At 42.6% G+C, this 20,720-nt stretch overlaps 1 protein-coding gene and 1 pseudogene across 4 annotated transcripts in view; both read right to left on the bottom strand.

Moving 5' to 3' along the window:
- LOC110502051 overlaps positions 1–14,034 on the bottom strand; it is a 79,026-nt pseudogene extending 64,992 nt beyond the window's left edge.
- A 3,306-nt stretch (positions 14,035–17,340) lies between these two features.
- The window catches only part of LOC110501466 (E3 ubiquitin-protein ligase ubr3), a 40,289-nt gene continuing 36,909 nt past the window's right edge, over positions 17,341–20,720 (bottom strand). For all 4 annotated transcript variants that reach the window (XM_021579056.2, XM_021579055.2, XM_021579053.2 and 1 more), the window contains 3 exons: positions 19,635–19,844; positions 19,278–19,417; positions 17,341–19,117 (listed from right to left, as the gene is read on the bottom strand). In XM_021579056.2, coding sequence (XP_021434731.2) covers positions 19,000–19,117; positions 19,278–19,417; positions 19,635–19,844 — 468 coding nt within the window. In that variant the 3' untranslated portion in view covers positions 17,341–18,999. The remainder of the gene's footprint in view (positions 19,118–19,277; positions 19,418–19,634; positions 19,845–20,720) is intronic.

The following is a 20,720-nucleotide window of genomic DNA, read 5'->3' on the forward strand; positions in this document are numbered from 1 at the left end:
TGTTTCGAATAGAATCCACATACGACAGACAATGTCAGGCAACCTCCCTTTATAATTGTGACCGCCATGCTGCATTGATGGAGAAATATATTTGAACAGAATCATTTCATGGTTCAGTGTGCTCACACTTTGATTTATCCTGGAGCTGCCCAGCCAAAGGTCCCAATTCAAAAGATTTATGGGCCAGGGCCAAGTATCTATTTTTATTTAGAAAAAGGAACCCCAGTCTCAACAAAGGTAGGTCGCTGCACACGTGTAACTCTTCGTATTCCAAATCACTCAGAAAGTCAAACTATTTCAGAAAAAAGGTGAATAAAAAGGGATGAATGTTAAAAAGGAGAGAAATGTACATGCCCTTCCTTTGTTTATCATGACCTGTAGTGAATGGTATCTAAGGGAAATTAACATCCTTAACACAAAATGCAAAAACCTGCTCTGGGACTGTGTCAATAGCTTCATCTCTTTAAGGTGTTGTCTGCCGTTTTCACCTTTCTACCAAAAACAGGCCAATCACCATTTCAGCACTATACAGAATTTAGGAGCTAACCATTTGTACATCCCACTGAAATGATTCCATCCTATCAACTCAGATGACTGAATGCATGCCCCATCCCAGACCCGGCAGAGTGTTATTCCAGGCTCTGGGATTTGGGAGCGTTCGTTTGACCAGGAGAGCTTTCTCTGCGCCTTTAATTGTTGTGACCTGTTTTACGTTCCCTTGTGCTTGGTGTGATAAACTGCTGTTGTGGCTACCAGAAGTCCTGCGACACGACGCATGCTTGTTTCTCATCAGGTTTGGTGGGGTGCAGATAACATTGTGATGGATGGCTGGTGACAGCCTCATCTCAATGTGAATGGAGCTAATCACCAATGCAAATTGCAATCAAAAGGGCTCATCCTCACCAAAGTGGGAGATAATTGTGCGACTGTGCCGATAGCAAAAGGTCAGTCACTTGTAGTATCAAAGCTTTCAAGTAATTATTCATTAGAAATTGTGTTTACGTTAAGAGATTTTTCTGATTAAGTAACAGTTTTAAGGGTAAGGCCAAATATTGTTCCATTTACTCTTGATTAAGTTTCTGTTCAGTTTATCATTCTGGAATTTTCAATTGAATTTACAATCTAGCGTTTTAGCTTGAAAACACGCATTGATTATTTTCCTAATTGAATGCATTTCTACCAGGTCTATCCTGCATTTCATGAGCACACAAAATAACATTAAGAATCTTTATAATTTCTTGGCATATTTGGCATTTTAATATTTTCAGAGAAAGGGCTCTGCGATGATCCACTTCTAAATTCAGTTTGCCATTTTCCTCCAGACAAAAATCAAAGGCTTTTTATGAAAGTATACGCAGCTGTGTGCCTGATCTGTCCCAGCCAGCTGTGTGCCTGATCTGTCCCAGCCAGCTGTGTGCCTGATCTGTCCCAGCCAGCTGTGTGCCTGATCTGTCCCAGCCAGCTGTGTGCCTGATCTGTCCCAGCCAGCTGTGTGCCTGATCTGTCCCAGCCAGCTGTGTGCCTGATCTGTCCCAGCCAGCTGTGTGCCTGATCTGTCCCAGCCAGCTGTGTGCCTGATCTGTCCCAGCCAGCTGTGTGCCTGATCTGTCCCAGCCAGCTGTGTGCCTGATCTGTCCCAGCCAGCTGTGTGCCTGATCTGTCCCAGCCAGCTGTGTGCCTGATCTGTCCCAGCCAGCTGTGTGCAGATGGAGCCCTCTAGTGCCTTACCGTGGGATCTTGAAGAGGGCTTTGATGGGGTGCATCTCAGACAATTGGGGGTCTCCATCAGCCAGCTCTATGGCTGTGACCACACGTCACAGTGGGCGTCATACGTGGAGTCATACTGCTGCTCACAGGCGATGACCTGGGATGACACAGGCAGGACAAACATGACACAAGCAGGTGTATTAGCAATAGTGAGGTAGTAACTTCGTATGGGCACCAAAAGGCGTTCATTGATTCTGAAGCTGAAGTAACATGAAACAACAATGCATAAGAAGATCAAGTCATTTTAAAATGGTCTGTGTTTAAAATACACATTGTAATGTTGATTTAAAAAGGTTACAGTTAAAGTCATTCATCAGGTGAGTACACACTCGTCTATCACTCTCTACAGTTTATTTTATTTCACCTTAATTTAATCAGGTAGGCCAGTTGAGAACAAGTTCTCATTTACAACTGCGACCTGGCCAAGATAAAGCATAGCAGTGCGACAAAAACAAACAAAAACACAGAGTTACACATAAACAAATACACAGTTAATAACACAAAATAAAATAAAGATTCTTCCTATTTATGTACAGTGTGTGCAAATGTAGAAGAGTAGGGAGGTAGACAATAAATTCGCCATAGAGGTGAAAATAATTACAACTTAACATTAATACTGGAGTGATATATGTGCAGATGATGATGTGCAAGTAGAGATACTGGGGTGCAGAAGAGCAAGAGGGTAAGTAATAATATGGGGATGAGGTAGTCAGGTGTGCTATTTACAGATTGGCTGTGTACAGGTACAGTGATTGGTAAGCTTCTCTGACAGCTTATGCTTAAAGTTAGAGAGGGAGATAAAAGACTCCAGCTTCAGAGACTTTGTGGGGACATCAAAACATTTCATCAGATTACATGGCCTCCACAATCACCCGACCTCAACCAAATTGAGATGGTTTGGGATGAGTTGGACCGCAGAGTGAGGGAAAAGCAGCCAACAAATGCTCAGCATATGTGGGAACTCCTTCAAGACTGTTGGAAAAGCATTCCTCATGAAGCTGGTTGAGAGAATGCCAAGAGTGTGCAAAGCTGTCATCAAGGCAAAGGGTGGCTACATGATTCCATATTTGTTATTTAATAGTTTTGATGTCTTCACTATTATTCTACAATGTTGAAAATAGTAAAAATAAAGAAAAACTTTTGAATGAGTAGGTGTGTCCAAACTTTTGACTGGTACTCTATATTTGTGTGGATATTACATGAATGTGAATTACATAAACAGAGGGAAAGTGTGTGAATCAATCAATAGAGATATGGCATATCACTTGGTGTGTTAACCTGCCATACCACCATAATCATTTCTAATTAAGTGGGACAGATTTTTATCAGCAGGATTCCACTTCATTCTCAGCACACGGAGGACATAAACATGCCTGGGGCAACTCAAAGTCATTTGCCAGAGCAGCTTTCTTTTTTATACGCAAAGGATCAAATAATGCAATTTAAATTGGCAATAATAGCCTTAGGTTAAGCTATGGTCCATGAAATACAAAGATGTTACATAGGGTCGGTAACAAAGACATGGAAAGAGTCCTGCATCACAGCATTTGTATTTACCAATAATATCACAGGCTTTTATGTGGACAAATAAAAAAAATGGATTAACCGTGAACTATCAATGATGAGTTATCTGTTAACGGCCCAATGTGTTCAAAAATGTGATAGTGCTGTGTTTTATATACACTCACCGGCCAGTTTATGTACACCACCCTGTTTCACGAAAATGGATCGCTCCTAACAAACAGTAAGTCCCGTGTCTTTTTCTATATAAAGCAGGTAGACAGGGATTGAGGCATTCAGTTACTATTCGATTAAATGTTAGAATGGGCAAAACAAGTGAAGCGACTTTGAGAGTGGTATTATCATCGGTGCCAGGCACACTGGATCCAGTATCTCGTGATGCCATTGCGTCAGCATGGACCAACATCCTTGTGGAATTTCTGACACCTTATAGAATGCCCCAAAGAATTCAGTCTGTTCTGGAGGCAAAAGGGGGTCCGACGGTACCAGATGGGTGTACCTGTTAAACTGGCTGGTGAGTGTATATTTCCACACTATGAGGTTGGAATAATAATGTGAAATTGTGAAAATTATGATAATGCGCTTTAAGAGTAAGAGTTGTTTTGAAAAGACCCCCAGAAATTTCAGCCTGTTTTGGTGGGATGGAGTTTTAGCCTGCCTGATGACATCACCAGGTACTAAATGAGTTAATAAACCAATAAGAAAGAGATTTCCAAACCTCTCTGCTAGTTCTCAGTTTACCGCTTCCCACGCTGACCACTTCCAGACATTACTAGCAAAAGTCTTACTTGAGAAATTGTTCTTTACTAAGAAGATATTTTAGTTTATTTTTGAACATTTTCATTTAAAACAATCCCATAAATGATTTGATATTGAGATATAAAAAAAGGCTGCATTGGACCTTTAAATGAAGGCACAGACAGAAGTGAAGTGCCCCCACTACAGGAAAACACAGCCATTACAGAAAGTCAACAAGCTTGACTCCTCCCTCGGGGGTCAGAAGCATGTTGTTTCCTTTGACGTCACAACGGATAATCTGGCTGTTGTGTAAATGCTGGAGACCCTGGCAGGCGTGAGGAGGGGCTTAATAAGCGTCAGTAATGCCATTAATAATTGTTTGTTAATAATAAAGCTGTCTACCACCATGCGTATTACTCCCACACCCTGTCACCTCCTGAGTCAATCCCCTGCCCACTGTGTGGGGATGCCACACCCTGCTGTCAGTAGGCATTTTGCAGTTGGCCATCTCACCAAGAGGGCACCGTATAAAATGTGTGTGATAACGGGCTCCAGCAGCTGCTGGCTTCGCATGAGCAGGCCTTTGATGAGATCTGTGACTGAGCCCCCATTGCACAGCTGTGTGTGTGTGTGTGTGTGTGAGTGAGAGAGAAACAACAGTGGTTCCTCCAATAATCACCACTCTAGATTATGATTAATTACAAGAGCCATCCCTCCCACACATACAATTAGACTGGAGTCACAACTCCTTCCAGAGCTTTTAAACTTGAGATTTTTCCCCCAGTGTAGGAGGGTGACCTCCTCTCAGCTCTTTAAAGTAAATCTACTGTTTGTGATCTTTCTACTGCTCAAACAGACAACAACAAAGATGGGCTGTAGTCTACTCTAAGACTGTGTTGATCATATTGGTGGAAATGTAACAAAGGCGATAAAGTGTAGCTACCTATACTGAGCACAATCAGACACTGTCTTGTTTGACAAGCTCACACCACTGGGTTATATTGCCTTAAATGATAAAGTGCTACTGTATGAGCCCTTAAATGATTACCTGCATGTTGTACAGTAGATACAGTATATAATATTTGACTGGATTGTAAAGCTGGGCGAGACAGAAAAACCCAGGCGATCTCACTTCTAGAACCATCCAGAGGTCGTCTGACTTGTAGAACATGCTATAGAACTTGACCACGTTGGGGTGGTTGGACAGAGTCCTCAGGATGTTGTACTCAGCCTCAATCTCCTCATCAACATTCTTCGACAAGGAGGACACATGAACATCAGTCGACTGAACACCAACACAACAAAAGACAAAACAACGTGTCGACAACTACTTACATTTCTAAAAAAGGATGTTGAAATAAAATTTAAGGGAACTAAAATACCCTCAATCACAGCCCGGAACAATTAAACACAGGGAAACTAACTCTTGGTTAGAAGTACCAATGAAGCTTCTTCTATATCAGTTTAAATCTCAGTGGAAGTGAAGAAAAAGTGTCACAGAGGCAGAATTCCTCTTCCTGGATACGTGAACGATACTGTCAGCGGTCTAATCAAGGAGAGGGATGAGCAGGGAAGCAGCTACATCTTCATACCCAGCTGGGGAGCTGCAGCAGGGGGGCAGCGAGAGGCGCAAGAGGGATTGAAGCACTGACACAATCACAGGCAAGCACTCAGCTTGAATCTCACAAACACAACATGGCGCCACTGAAGGCCACCCTGGCCTCAGCACCACAGACAGGTCTGGCAGCTGGCTGCACATCACTAAAGTCAGGACATACATAAAGGCGGAGGGAGATGGTAAGGACGACTGTGGAGAGTGGGTGTAGAAATGGGGTGGAAATGGATGAAAAGGAGACAGGTAATGAATCTACTTGGGAACAGTAAATACAAGGACAGGTACATGGGAGTACCAGCGAATCGCTCAATACGTAAGCGGTCAGATGACACGGATGCTACGCTACAAGACTGTTTTGCTAGCACAGACTGGAAAATCTTCCGGGATTCATTCAATGGCATTGAGGAGTATACGACCTCAGTCATCGGCTTCATCAATAAGTGCATCGACGACGTCGTCCCCACAGTGACCGTACATACATACCAACCAGAAGCCATGGATTACAGGCAACATCTGCATCGAGCTAAAGGCTAGAGCTGCCGCTTTCAAGGCATGAGAATGCTGTTCATTGACTACACCTCAGCATTCAACACCATAGCGCCCATAAAGCTCATCACTAAGATAAGGACCCTGGGACTAAACACCTCCCTCTGCAACTGGATCCTGGACTTCCTGATGGGCCGACCCCAGGTAGTAAGGGTAGGCAACAACACATCTGCGTGCTTAGTCCCCTCACCCACGACTGCGTGACTCCAACACAATCATTAAGTTTGCTGACAGTGGTAGGCCTGATGACCGACAACGATGAGACAGACTATAGGGAGGAGGTCAGAGACCTGGCAGTGTGATGCCAGGACAACAACCTCTCCCTCAATGTCAGCAAGACAAAGGAGCTGATTGTGGACTATAGGAAAAGGTGGGCCGAACAGGCCCCCATTAACATCAACGGTACTGTAGTGGAGTGGGTCCACATCACCAACAAAATATCATGGTCCAAACACACCAAGACAGTCGTGAAGAGGGCACGACAACACCTTGTCCCCCTCTGGGGAGCATCCAACTGGTCAAGAGCATCCTGACCGGTTGCATCACCACCTGGTATGTCAACTGCTCGGCATCTGACCGTAAGGCGATACAGAGGATAGCGAGTACGCCCCAGTATATCACTGGTGCCAAGCGTCCTGCCATCCAGGTCCTATATATATTAGGCGGTGTCAGAGGACTGCCCAAAAAATCGTCAAAGACTCTAGTCACCCAAATCATAGACTGTTCTCTCAGCTACCGCACGGCAAGTGGTACCAGGGTGCCAAGTCTAGGACCAAAAGGCTCCATAACAGCTTCTACCTTCAAGCCATAAGACTGCTGAACAATTCATCAAATAGTCACCCGGACTATTTACATTGACCCCCCCTCCAAGACGCAGGCCTCCTAATTATCCCTAGAATTTCTAAGCAAACAGATGGAGGCAGGGCTTTCTCCTATAGTGCTCCATTTTTAAGGAATGGTCTGCCTACCCATGTGAGAGAAGCAGACTCGTTCTCAACCTTTAAGTCTTTACAGAAGACTCATCTCTTCAGTAGGTCATATGATTGAGTGTAGTCTGGCCCAGGAGTGTGAAGGTGAACGGAAAGGCTCTGGAGCAACGAACCGCCCTTGCTGTCTCTGCCTGCCCGGTTCCCCTCTCTCCACTGGGATTCTCTGCCTCTAACCCTATTACAGGGGCTGAGTCACTGGCTTACTGGTGCTCTTCCATGCCGTCCCTAGGAGGGGTGCGTCACTTGAGTGGATTGAGTCACTGACGTGGTCTTCCTGTCTGGGTTGGTGCCTCCCCTTGGGTTGTGCTGTGGCGGAGATCTTTGTGGGCTATACTCGGCTTATCCCTGTAGTGGTGTGGGGGCTGTGCTTTGGCAAAGTGGGTGGGGTTATATCCTGCATGTTTGGCCCTGTCTGGGGGTATCATCGGATGGGGCCACAGTGTCTCCTGACCCTCCCTGTCTCAGCCTGCAGTATTTATGCTGCAGTAGTTTATGTGTCGGGGGGCTAGGGGCAGTCTGTTATATCTGGAGTATTTCTCCTGTCTTATCCGGTGTCCTGCGTGAATTTAAGTATGCTCTCTCTAATTCTCTTTCTTTCTTTCTCTCTCTCGGAGGACCTGAGCCCTAAGGACCATACCTCAGGACTACCTGGCATGATGACTCCTTGCTATCCCCAGTCCACCTGGCCGTGCTGCTGCTCCAGTTTCAACTGTTCTGCCTGCGGCTATGGAACCCTGACCTGTTCACCGGACATGCTACCTGTCCCAGACCTGCTGTTTTCAACTCTCTAGAGACAGCAGGAGCGGTAGAGATATTCTCAATGATCGGATATGAAAAGCCAACTGACATTTACTCCTGAGGTGCTGACTTGTTGCACCCTCAACAACTACTGTGATTATTATTATTTGACCATGCTGGTCATTTATGAACATTTGAACATCTTGGCCATGTTCTGTTATAATCTCCACACGGCACAGCCAGAAGAGGACTGGCCACCGCTCATAGCCTGTTTCCTCTCTAGGTTTCTTCCTAGGTTTTGGCCTTTCTAGGGAGTTTTTCCTAGCCACCGTACTTCTACACCTGCATTGCTTGCTGTTTGGGGTTTTAGGCTGGGTTTCTGTACAGCACTTTGATATTTCAGCTGATGTAAGAAGGGCTATATACATACATTTGATAGGATTTGATTTATAATGAGACAAGGCAAACAATAGTCAAGAAAAACAGAGATGATTTCCTTTATTCATTTGTTTGGTTTAGCGTTATCACTGGTAAGGGTTGACATTACTGGCACCTAAACTTTCTAAAGAGACATATCAATTGATTGTGTCTCTTTTGCATTTTTATTTCATTTTCATTTGACTGTTATTTAACTAGGCAAGTCAGTTAAGAACAAATTCTTATTTGCAATGATGGCCAACCCCGGCCAAACCCTAACGATGCTAGGCCAATTGTGCACCGCCCTATGGGACTCCCCATCACATTTAACTTACATGAATTGGGTGCAGGACTTTGACTGATGCCTGACTCCCATCCTTCCTGTTGTTCACTCTAGACCTTTCCATAGGTTCCTTTACCAATGGTCCCTGCAGTCAGCCAAAGGATCCGCCAGGCTCTCCAGACCGTTCAGCAACCTCCTACATTGAATTCTAGAGCTCCAAGTGAAATGCTTCATTCATGTACACGCATGTTGGAACCAAAGGAAATGTGTATCCCTGCCAACACGTTCTCCTCTCTCGGGAAGCTTTGCTAATCAAGGAAAGATAACAGGCAACATGTCAGTATAGCTTAGCTTCAAAACATCCTGCATATGGCTTTGACCACACTGATCTACATGCAATGCTTCACCAAAACACACTTTCTCATTACCGCTATATCAATAATAAAGATATTAACAGCTTGCTATATATTATATTATACAGTAGACCACTAAACGACTCATTGAGCCCAATGACACATCTATTTGGCCAAGGGAGGCACTTAACGACGATACTTACATCGGGAGTGTTATTCTGTGACTCATTAAGCCTTGGACTGCAGACAAACGACTAAAGTGTCTCATAGTAAAACAAGACCCATACCAATGACGCTTGCTTATCTCCGAGGGGACATGTAACAAGTAGCATTGCACTGGGAATCTGGATTAGCACGCACCACAGGGACCTCTGTCGATGTCCAGCAAGACACCACTAACAACACTTCAATGTCTTCAGCATCAATTGGATTGGCCTGGGATGGTGCTTTTCTCTACACCAACCCCAGGCTCCACACAAATCAAACTGAAAGAGCTTACTATTACAATTGCTTTTTTTATATATATATAATTTTCTATCTGACTTTGGTGTCTTTAACCAATGACAGGTGGGATATTAAGCCATATTAAGTAATCACATAATGAGGGGTGGTTTCTTGGACACAGATTCAGCCTTTTCAATAGTAATTATCTTGGGGCGGCAGGGTAGCCTAGTGGGTAGAGTGGTGGACTAGTAACCGAAAGGTTGCAAGTTCAAATCCCCAATCTGTCATTCTGCCCCTAAGCAGGCAGTTAACCTGCTGTTCCTAGGCCGTCATTGAAAATAAGAAGTTGTTCTTAACTGACTTGCCTAGTTAAATAAAAGGTTTAAAAAAATTAGAATAATAATTCTCCATTGAGTTTGCTTTTTAGTCCAGGAATAGGTTTAATCTGTGTCCGGGAAACTGCCCCATAGTATCAGGCCTAACCCATCAAAGCAGATGGGTTAGGCCTGTAATAAATCAGTCTGTATAAAGTGAGGCCATAAACAACACGATGGTTCAAAGGTGCAAAGTAAGAGGTGCCTAAACATTCACCTGAGTAAGTCGTAGTGCGTGATGGATCAGACAAAACATTTACATATGTATGTACTCCATATTCCCTGAATGATGAATATTCTCAATGAGGGGAGTTCAATTCTCACATCTCTTCAGTTTGTCACATAAGCGCAATGTATCACAGAGGTTGACTGACCCTGTGGGAGATGGGGGAGCATTTATTTTGAGCATCGGTTGACGAGAAAAACGATATTTGGACCACCAGGTCTCTCTCTGTCACTGCACCAACGTGGATAGATTTATGAATTGGCGTAGGAGCAGGGTGAGTGATGGCTTGACACAAGATAGATATAACTGATCTGAAACATGCAGTGCAAAGTGGTGACGGATGTCCTTCAATGTGTCCTTCCTCAAAGAAAGCAAACATAACGTGGGACAAGGGGGAGAGAATAGCCTTCTTTGAAAGTCTGCGCGTGTAACACTAGACGAGACTGCCCAATCATTTTCCTCCCTGTAAGACTTTAGATAAAAGACAACGCTATCATCATTTATCACCGGAAATTAATTTTACCAGCTCAGTCCCGTTCAAATGCAGTAAATCACAATTGCGTTGTGCATCAATAAGATGAAAATGTTTTTTTGGAGCCATTGATTTACTCTCAACGAATGGATCTATTTAGTTTTTAAGCATCTGTGAGTCTACTCTCTGCATTGCATACATGTTGATTCTCCTGTTGCCCAGACATCTATGCCAGGCTATTGCTAGAGAGCAGCTGTGAGGCCAAAGTGGCTGGCAGCATCAGACACCCACTCTACAATATCAACTTTCTCCTGGTGCTCAAGCCTCTGATCTGAATTAGTATGATATTGCCAGTCCAGCTGCTATTGCTCTCAGGAAAGTACTCTTTTGATGGCTAAAATGAAAATATATACAGTACCAGTCAAAAATATACAGTACCAGTCAAAAGTTTGAACACACCTACTCATTCAAGGGTTTTTCTTTATTCGTACTATTTTCTACATTGTAGAATAATAGTGAAGACATCAAAACTATGAAATAATACATGTGGAATCATGTAGTAACCAAAAAAAGTGTTAAACAAATCAAAATACATTTTCTATTTGAGATTCTTACATACCTTGTACGTTGTTTGTAACAGTTGATTCCCCATCACATTCTGCTAAGTGTGTCTCTGTGTCTATCCTAGCAACATGTCCCTGACCAAATCATGCTAATCAGCTGTGATAAGTTATTCATGCAGTGGTAATCAGCAATGCGATCTAGTTCTAAATATTCAGGTGCCATGGAATCATGTAGTAACCAGAAAAAGTGTTAAATAAATCTAAAGATATTTCATATTTGAGATTCTTCAAAGTAGCCACCCTTTGCCTTGATGACAGCGTTCCACACTCTTGGCATTCTCTCAACCAGCTCACGAGGTAGTCACCTGGAATGCATTTCAATTAACAGGTGTGCCTTGTTAAAAGTTCACTTGTGGAATTTATTTTCTTCTTAATGCGTTTAAGCCAATTAGTTGTGTTGTGACAAGGTAGGGATGGTATACAGAAGATAGCCCTATTTGGTAAAAGACCAAGTCCATATTATGGCAGGAACAGCTCAAATAAGCAAAGAGAAATGACAGTCTATCATTACTTTAAGACATGAAAGTGAGTGCAATCCGGAAAATGTCAAGAACTTTGAAAGTTTCTTCAAGTGCAGTCGCAAAAACCATCAAGCGCTATGATGAAACTGGCTCTCATGAGGACCACCACAGGAAAGGAAGACCCAGAGTAAACTCTGCTACAGAGGATACGTTTATTAGAGTTAACTGCACCTCAGATTGCAGCCCAAATAAATGCTTCAGAGTTCAAGTAACAGACACATCTCAACATCAACTGTTCAGAGGAGACTATGTGAATCAGGCATTCATGAAGCTGGTTCAGAGAATTCCAAGAGTGTGCAAAGCTGTCATCAAGGCAAAGGGTAGCTACTTTGTAGAATATCAAATCTACACTGCTCAAAAAATCCTAGATATTTTTTATTTACATAGTTGAATGTGCTGCCAACAAAAAATTATCAATGGAAATCAGATGTATCAACCCATGGAGGTCTGGATTTGGAGTCACACTCAACATTAAAGTGGAAAACCACACTACAGGCTGATCCAACTTTGATGTAATGTCCTTAAAACAAGTCAAAATGAGGCTCAGTAGTGTGTGTGGCCTCCACGTGCCTGTATGACCTCCCTACCATGCCTGGGCATGCTCCTGATGAGGTGGCAGATGGTCTCCTGAGGGATCTCCTCCCAGACCTGGACTAAAGCATCCGCCAACTCCTGGACAGTCTGTGGTGCAACGTGGTGTTGGTAGATGGAGCGAGACATGATGTCCCAGGTGTGCTCAATTGGATTCAGGTCTGGGGAACGGGCGGGCCAGTCCATAGCATCAATGCCTTCCTCTTGCAGGAACTGCTGACACACTCCAGCCACATGAGGTCTAGCATTGTCTTGCATTAGGAGGAACCCAGGGCCAACCGCACCAGCATATGGTCTCACAAGGGGTCTGAGGATCTCGGTACCTAATGGCAGGCAGGCTACCTCTGGCGAGCACATGGAGGGCTGTGTGGCCCCCCAAAGAAATACCACCCCACACCATGACTGACCCACCGCCAAACCGGTCATGCTGGAGAATGTCGCAGGCAGCAGAACATTCTCCACGGCGTCTCCAGGCTCTGGCAGTGCTCCTCCTGCTCGTCCTTGCACAAAGGCGGAGGTAGCGGTCCTGCTGCTGGGTTGTTGCCCTCCTACGACCTCTTCCACGTCTCCTGATGTACTGGCCTGTCTCCTGGTAGCCCCTCCATGCTCTGGACACTACGCTGACAGACACAGCAAACCTGTTTAACACTTTTTTGGTTACTACATGATTCCATATGTGGTATTTCATAGTTTTGATGTCTTCACTATTATTCTACAATGTAGAAAATAGTACAAATAAAGAAAAACCCTTGAATGAGTAGGTGTGTCCAAGCATTTGACTGGTACTGTATTTGTCATTGAGGTGATTTTCCTCGTGTTATGTCCCCTGAGCATTGAGTAAAAACAACACACCCTATCGTCAATACTATACATTTATCCCATGTGCACTGTATTTTATCATACAAGTTTAATAGAGAAATGACTGTGACCAAAACTAGCATTTAGATTGATATGAGTTTGTAAAAGGTTGTAGCCAATGCATACAGTAGCCAAGCCTATACAGGAGGCCTGTGTGAATGCAAGTGGCTTGGTATTGAGTGATAGGGACCATTCATATTTGGCCATGAGTTCCATCTAGTATTTTCTCAAAGCCTTAATGTGAGCTTCATGTCAGCCTACAGTATTCAATCACTCTTTGTAAGGTACTGTAGGCATAGGTTAATTTTTGGTACTGTTGCCCCCACCATAGATATCTATTTTTAAGAGATAAAATAACAAAAAATATATAATATAATAATTTCCTTTCAAACGACTGAAATTTAATTTCAGACTATTGTGATCATATATTACAATAGTCAGCAGGTAGCCTAGTGGTTAGAGCTTTGGGCTGCTGGATCGAACCCCTGAGCTGACAAGGTAAAAATCTGTCGTCCTGCCCCTGAACAAGGCAGTTAACCCACTGTTCCCTGTTAGGCCATCATTGTAAATAAGAATTAGTTCTTAACTGACTTGCCTAGTTAAATAATGGTTAAATAAAATAAAAACATGTTGAATATTTTTTATTTTATTAATGCCTTACCCTGTCCTTTGCAGCTTCTGCATTTCCGTTTGTGAACCTGAACCCTGTAAATGATTTAAATGATAGAAAAGACACAAATAACACAAATAAGAACTTATCAAACATCTTGTCAGTTCACAGGTTTCTCAACTCTTTCAGGTGACTCATTTCTGTATCCCTATTTTAGGAATGTGGAGACAATGAACTAAATTCCGACGTTTGTAACCATACCATGACCAAAGTTTTTAGCATAATGCAGACATGCTGTATCATCCACTTAATAGACTACATTTAAAGAAAAAGTATCTTACCTTCCATAGCGACATTTCCAAACTGATTTTCTCCGTTTTCTCACTAACCACGGTCACCAACGTGTCCTTGCTATCCCTACCCCATTGAAGTTGATATGTAAAATAGTTAAGGTAAGTATAAAGGTTAGGTAAATAGGGATTAGGGTTTATGGTAGGGACGTCCTGAGGATTCCCGGATAGTAGTGACCGTCACTAACCCGTCAATGATTTAATTAAGAGGAACTTGATAAGCAATTGAGAGGATGTAACATACCCTAAGATAGTTGCTCTTCGGGCTACTGCTGCACTCCATACTTCTTATTTAGGATAATATAAAACATAGCATATAATGTCTTACAAATACATACAATTATTAACTTAAGGTTGTTTACCAAAGCACGGAACCAACAAATCCCTTAAATTTAGGGATGATACCTGTGGCGGATATTTCCGTGTTCGTGTGATAATAAACGTCCATCTCAGAATAAGGCCTTGGCCTAGCAAACTATTTCATCAATGTTGAAACTCTTAGGATTCCCTGCTTGTATCTTCTGGATGTCCGACAAATTTCACTAACTGGAGATGATGCCATGACATAGAGGCTTTGTAAGGTATTGGTAATTTCGTTGGAGAGGCCTTTAGTCTTTGCAATTTCAACTCAATTTTACTTCAGTGCACAAATCTGTTGCTGTCATAGTTGGCATGAGATGCCCTCATTTCCCGGCAACAACGCATTGTGATTGGCCTATTTGCCAACATGTTTCTCCTTTAAAATGTTTGAATTGAACTCAACCAAATTGCACAGCATCCTTTATTCCTAACTACAAAGACAAAGCCACTGAATGTATGCTAAAGTAGAAATGATAGCTCTTCCTGTAAAATTATTTCAGATTGTAGATTAAATCTGGCTCCTATGTTCAGTCCAAGCAGCCAATGATCCATAGCACTCCCAGTCCCAGAGCAATGATCTGCTCATTTCTGCAACAATGCCCTGAGATCCTCTAGCTGCAACAAGTTGATCAATCGGAATCAATTATGTAACTAATGTGTTTTTCAATTATAGTATTTTTTTTGGGGGGGGGGGGGGGGGCTTCTCATGATGTAAGCACTGTACCCAATACATTTCCTATATGCAATAATACAAATTTGACAAGAGCACAGAAGAGAGGCTGCTTATAATGGTGGTGTAGAAAGGGAGATGGGCTTTTCCCATATGACCAGAGCGGAGAGCAGAATGTTGACCGAGTGTTTGGGAGAAACAATGTGGGGAGGGTGGTTACCTGTCACTTGTGGCTGAATATTTGTGTAGAATTATTTTCCATTTGAACCATTCAGTTTCGTATTTTCCCAACTGTACTGAACAGTTGAATGTAATAACAGGATGTACATGTTAGTGCTAGGAGACCTACTATTAAGGGTTACCATGGAGCTAACCTCAGACTTGATGTCCTGAGAAATCATAGCCAGCGTAGACACAGGAAGCACAAGGGGCTTTGCTGCAGGCCAATTATGTTAATTAACTACACTGAATGGGACAGGGAAGAAAACTAATGAGAATAAAATGATTTGGTCCATAGGGAAATCTAAAATACGTTAGCGTGGACAATGAAGATAAACGAGTCAGTTTATATTTTATTCACATATGTTACATTTTGCAATAAATGTCTAAGTCACACTTTCTGATCCAACTCAGAAAGTATGAATCAGCACCTACAGTAATGTACTGTGTTTTCTTATTTTCATTCATACAGGTGAACACACAAAAAGCTTTCAATTAGCATGTACACTCACTCATTGGATTTTCTGTTGCAGTCATGTACAAAGTGGGGACTGCAAAAAGAAAGGGAAACAGTATACATAAGCAGCATGCGCGTTTTTCCCCCCTAAAATGTACCTCCTTTGAGCACGATGTGGACCAGCAATTCACCAAATCTTTTCACCAGAATAAATTACCCAGGGATTTTTCACGAAACAAGGCAATATTACTCTTTCAGGCACAACTTGAGAATTATCTACTCTTCCAGTTGGAGACATGGTAATTGAAACTAAGCATTTCAGACACCAAACTCAAAAACTGTGATTAAAACAATCTCATGACCATGGTATATTATGGGTATTGAAGTCTGATGTCTTATGTTGGAATGCATCCATGACCCAAGGAAATATCTGAATTTAAACTTTTAGAAATTTAGGCATAGGGGAATGTCTTCCTTATACAGTGCCTTCGGAAAGTATTCAGACCCCTTGACTTGTTCCACAATTTGTACAATTTGTTAGGTTACAGCCTTATTCGAAAATGGATAAAAAAAATTAAAAAATCCTCAGCAATCTACACACAATAACCCATATTGACAAAGCAAAAACTGGTTTAAAAATGTTAACAACTTTATTAAAAACAAAAAAAACAAATACCTTATTTATTTACATAAGTATTCAGACCCTTTGCTTTTTGACTTGAAATTGAGCTCAGGTGCATCCTGTTTCCATTGATCATCCTTGATGTTGCTACTACTTGATTGGAATCCATCTGTGGTAAATTCAAATTGATTGGACATGATTTGGAAAAGCACACACCTGTCTAGACAAGGTCCCACAGTTGACAGTACATGTCAGAGCAAAAACCAAGCCATGAGGTCAAAGGAATTGTCTGTAGAGCTCCGAGACAGGATTGTGTCGAGGCACAGATTTGGGGAAGGGTACCAAAACATTTCTGCAGGTCCCCAAGAACACAGTGGCATCCATCATTCTTAAATGGAAGTTTGGAACCACCAAGACTTCCTAGAGCTGGCCGCCTAGCCAAACTGAAGGCTCGACAGCCCGCTTGGAGTTTGTCAAAACGCACCTAAAGACTCAGACCATGAGAAACAAGATTCTCTGGTCTGATGAAACCAAGATTGAACTCTTTGGCCTGAATGCCAAGCATCACATCTGGAGAAAACCTGGCACCATCACAGTGAAGCATAGTGGTGGCAGCATCATCCTGTGGGGAGGTTTATCAGGGACTGGGAGACTAGTCAGGATCGAGGCAAAGATGAACAGAGCAAAGAACAGAGATCCTTGAAAACAAGCTCCAGAGAGCTCAGGACCTGGGGCAAAGGTTCACATTCAAACAGGACAACGACTAAGCACACATGTCCTTGAGTGGCCCAGCCAGAGCCCGGACTTGAAACCGATCGAACATCTCTGGAGAGACCTGAAAAAAGCTGTGCAGCAACACTCCCCGTCCAACCTGACAGAGCTGGAGAGGATCTGCAGAGAAGAATGGGAGAAACTCCACAAATACAGGTGAGCCAAGCTTGTAGCATCATACCCAAGAAGACTCGATGCTGTAATGGCTGCCAAAGGTGCTTCAACAAAGTACTGAGTAAAGGGTCTGAATACTTATGTAAATGTAATATCAGTTTTTTTGTTGTTTTAAAAAAATATATTTTTGCTTTATCATTATGGGGTAGTGTGTGTAAATTGAGGGCAAAAAACAATTTCAGAATAAGCCTGTAACTGAAAATGTGGAAAAAGTCAAGGGGTCTGAATACTTTCCGAAGGCACTGTAAATATAGCTACTTTAATTATAACCTTTGGCAACCAAAAGCAAATAAACAGATTGGTTATTTGACAGTATAAAAAAAATATTGTACCACAAGTGTGGATTAGGTGAATGACATCCATTTGTTAAGGTTAACACTATTACACTTCTCAAAACCAACTAAATGACATCTTATGGAGTTTCAAAGATAACGATTTGAAGAGACCGAAAGCCATCTTCAACTAGTTCCTTAAGTTAATCAAAGATAGGGTTTTGCATTTGCGCCCATATACATCTCCCAATACATTTACTATAACTTCACAGAGCAACTCAAAGGAAATGTGAAAGGCCAAACCAGTATTGCCCATGTACTCACAAAAAATTATTCAACTGTACTATCTAAAACTGCAAAAGTCTTCATCAGCATAAAAAGATGAAACTACAACCATTCCCTTACAGAATGCCATATCAGTAGTATAACTTATGCATTGAGTCCCCAAATTCAAATATTTAAACTCTAGCAAAATCCCAATGCACTTGAAATGATTTTCAGCAATGTAAGTTTTGGAAAAAGAGCATGCCAATTAGTCGACAGATACTCCACACCAGTCTTATGTGTACTCTACTGTGGCCAGACTGGTGAGTGGTCATTGAGTTTCCTCAGGGACCTGGCCGGAGCCTAAGTAAAGGCAGGACTGCAAAGACCAATAGCGATGGCGACCATGTTTGCCAGTCATCTACCATAAACGTAAAGCATTTATTTCTTTAGAAAATAAAAAATCTTTACAAAAAGTAAAATTACTTATTTGAACAATGAGCACCAGCATTTATTTAAATATTTAAAATGTTGTATTCTAAAACTACAGCAACAAAACAAATATACCTGAGGATGAATTGCAACTACACTGTAAAAAAGAAGAGCCTGTGCTTGACGGCAATAAACTCTGAGTGGACTTGTCACCTACCATAATGTCCCAACAAACACACCGAGAACACAATTTGCAATAACATCGCTATACTTATCAAGAGCTTTAAACCCATGCCAGCAGTACAAAGTCTGAAAAATGAGGGATATGCACCAACCCATACATTGTGACAATATGCTTATCATTAACATTACCAAGGGCAAATTTGTCTATATGTATATCTCTCGAGCTCATACTGTTAGCCAATCAGTGTAAAATATTTCTGTCTTCTAAACCACTTCAGAACCAATCTGTTACTGGGAAAATTTGTGCTTTCTCCCAGTTAAAATCCACACAGTAAATCACTTAAATAAAATAAAAAAATCACACACTGTTAGTCTTTAGGCATGATTGTACACAAAACTTCACATAAACCAAGGCTGTGGCAGTAACACCCTCACTGCATGTTTGTTTATATCACATGATAAGATTCCCATATGTTATACAGAGGCAGACACATAAACCAAAGAGATTCTTTCCCATAAGGGTGTGGGTTCAGGTGACCTTACAGTCCGTTGTAGTGAGGCCCCCAGCGCTTGTTGATGTGATCGAAGGTGTGCGAGACCCACTGTTGCTCCAGCACTCTATACCTCTCCACACATAGAAACAGGGGCTTTCCACGGCTGTAAAAAAACAGAATAGAAAATGTGATTTCAAACAATGTTTTCAGCATAGTCTCCTCCCCCCCCACACACATCAACCATTCTAGTGAGAACCTGACAAGATGATTGTTTGAGATGAAACTGAAGTGTAATGCAAAGGGTCTATGGCGTGTATTTGTACCGTAGATCGCGGTCCTCCTCTCCATGGGCATCCAGGTAAACGGAGCCCCACAGGCAGAAGCGGTGTCCTCGGATGATGATGATGACCGAGGCGTTGATCAATAGGAAGATGCCTGTGGCGGCGCCACAGTGTTGAGAGTGCTAAAGACAGACACGCACAACCTATTCACCAAAACACATTGTCCTCTGCACCCTGCAGCGCCACCCAAGCATGCAAGTTCTTATTTTGTACAAGAGAGTAATAATATCCATCAATGACCTAAAAAAAATGAAGCCACTCGCTGAATAAGAAATATAAAAATCATGCTCTCTTTTCAGATATAGTCTAATACGGCCTTTGAAAAGCAGGGCCACTCACCCAAACGCATTCGCAGATCCCGTGCTGCTTGCAGCACAGCCCTTTGAGGCAGACGAAGGTGCCACAGACGAGGCAAAGCGCCGGGTCCTTTGGCACTTTTTTGCAGGCAGTGCAGGCCTTCTTGTGGTAGTACTGGAAGATGGTGTTGTAGTTGTCCGGTAAGTGGAGGAGGTGGGGGGACGCCCACTGCAGATCCTGGACAAGCAAAGTCTGGATGGAGGGAAATTAACCACGGCAGTCACAATATTATTCCAATTACGAACCCCAACTTTGTGCCCTAGGCAATCCTTTGTAACAGCTCGGACCGCATTGTGCAGACTTTTTAGACAATGGGAGCTGGGGGGGGGGGGGGGGCTTTATCTGGCTCACGATTGTGCTGTGTCCACGGTAGGCCTAAACTTCAGCAGCCCATAACTTAAGAAAGCCAATCTAATCGCTCGAGAGCTGAATCCGAAGTCCCTTTCATTTAACCATGTGCTCGTCCACTCGCTCTCTAACCTTCCTGTCAATAGACTCTTTTAGTAAGCGGACTCATCGGCCCGGCTCAGCAGCCTTAAGACATCGAAGAAAATACCACAGCACTTTGTTTCTTGCTCCTCTAAGCATCAGCCCAAGAAACACTGAGGTTACTGTACATTCATTTCAGTTTGGGCAGTGAGTCTCTCCACTTGCTACTAAAAAGGATATAGAAATATAGGAAATAAAAGCTGGCCTGTTTTAAGCCTTCTACCGAATAAATCCTTAAGTTCCTATATGCCACATTTTGTGTATGCCCTTCAGCTCCACAGGGTGCGACAATAAACAATGTCCACGGTTGAAAGGTATGCGGGAATCATCCAGCATGGCCGTGTGAAGCGATGGGAGATTTCATTGTGTGATGTATGGCAGAAAAGGACAGTGCTGATTGACAAAGGTAGTGTGTGAAAAACCATCACTCCCAGAAGTGAAGAGGGGTTATATTCAGCGCCACAGCTAACACATGGTGTCACTAGTACCAAAAGAACAAGGAAAAAGAATGACGCCACCATTGGTGTTTTGGAGACGATATACTGGAGAACGATTGGTGGAGAGAAGTGCTCAGCCTCA

This window comes from Oncorhynchus mykiss, chromosome 22 (genome assembly GCF_013265735.2).
Source record: "Oncorhynchus mykiss isolate Arlee chromosome 22, USDA_OmykA_1.1, whole genome shotgun sequence".
Taxonomy (NCBI): Eukaryota; Metazoa; Chordata; class Actinopteri; order Salmoniformes; family Salmonidae; genus Oncorhynchus; species Oncorhynchus mykiss.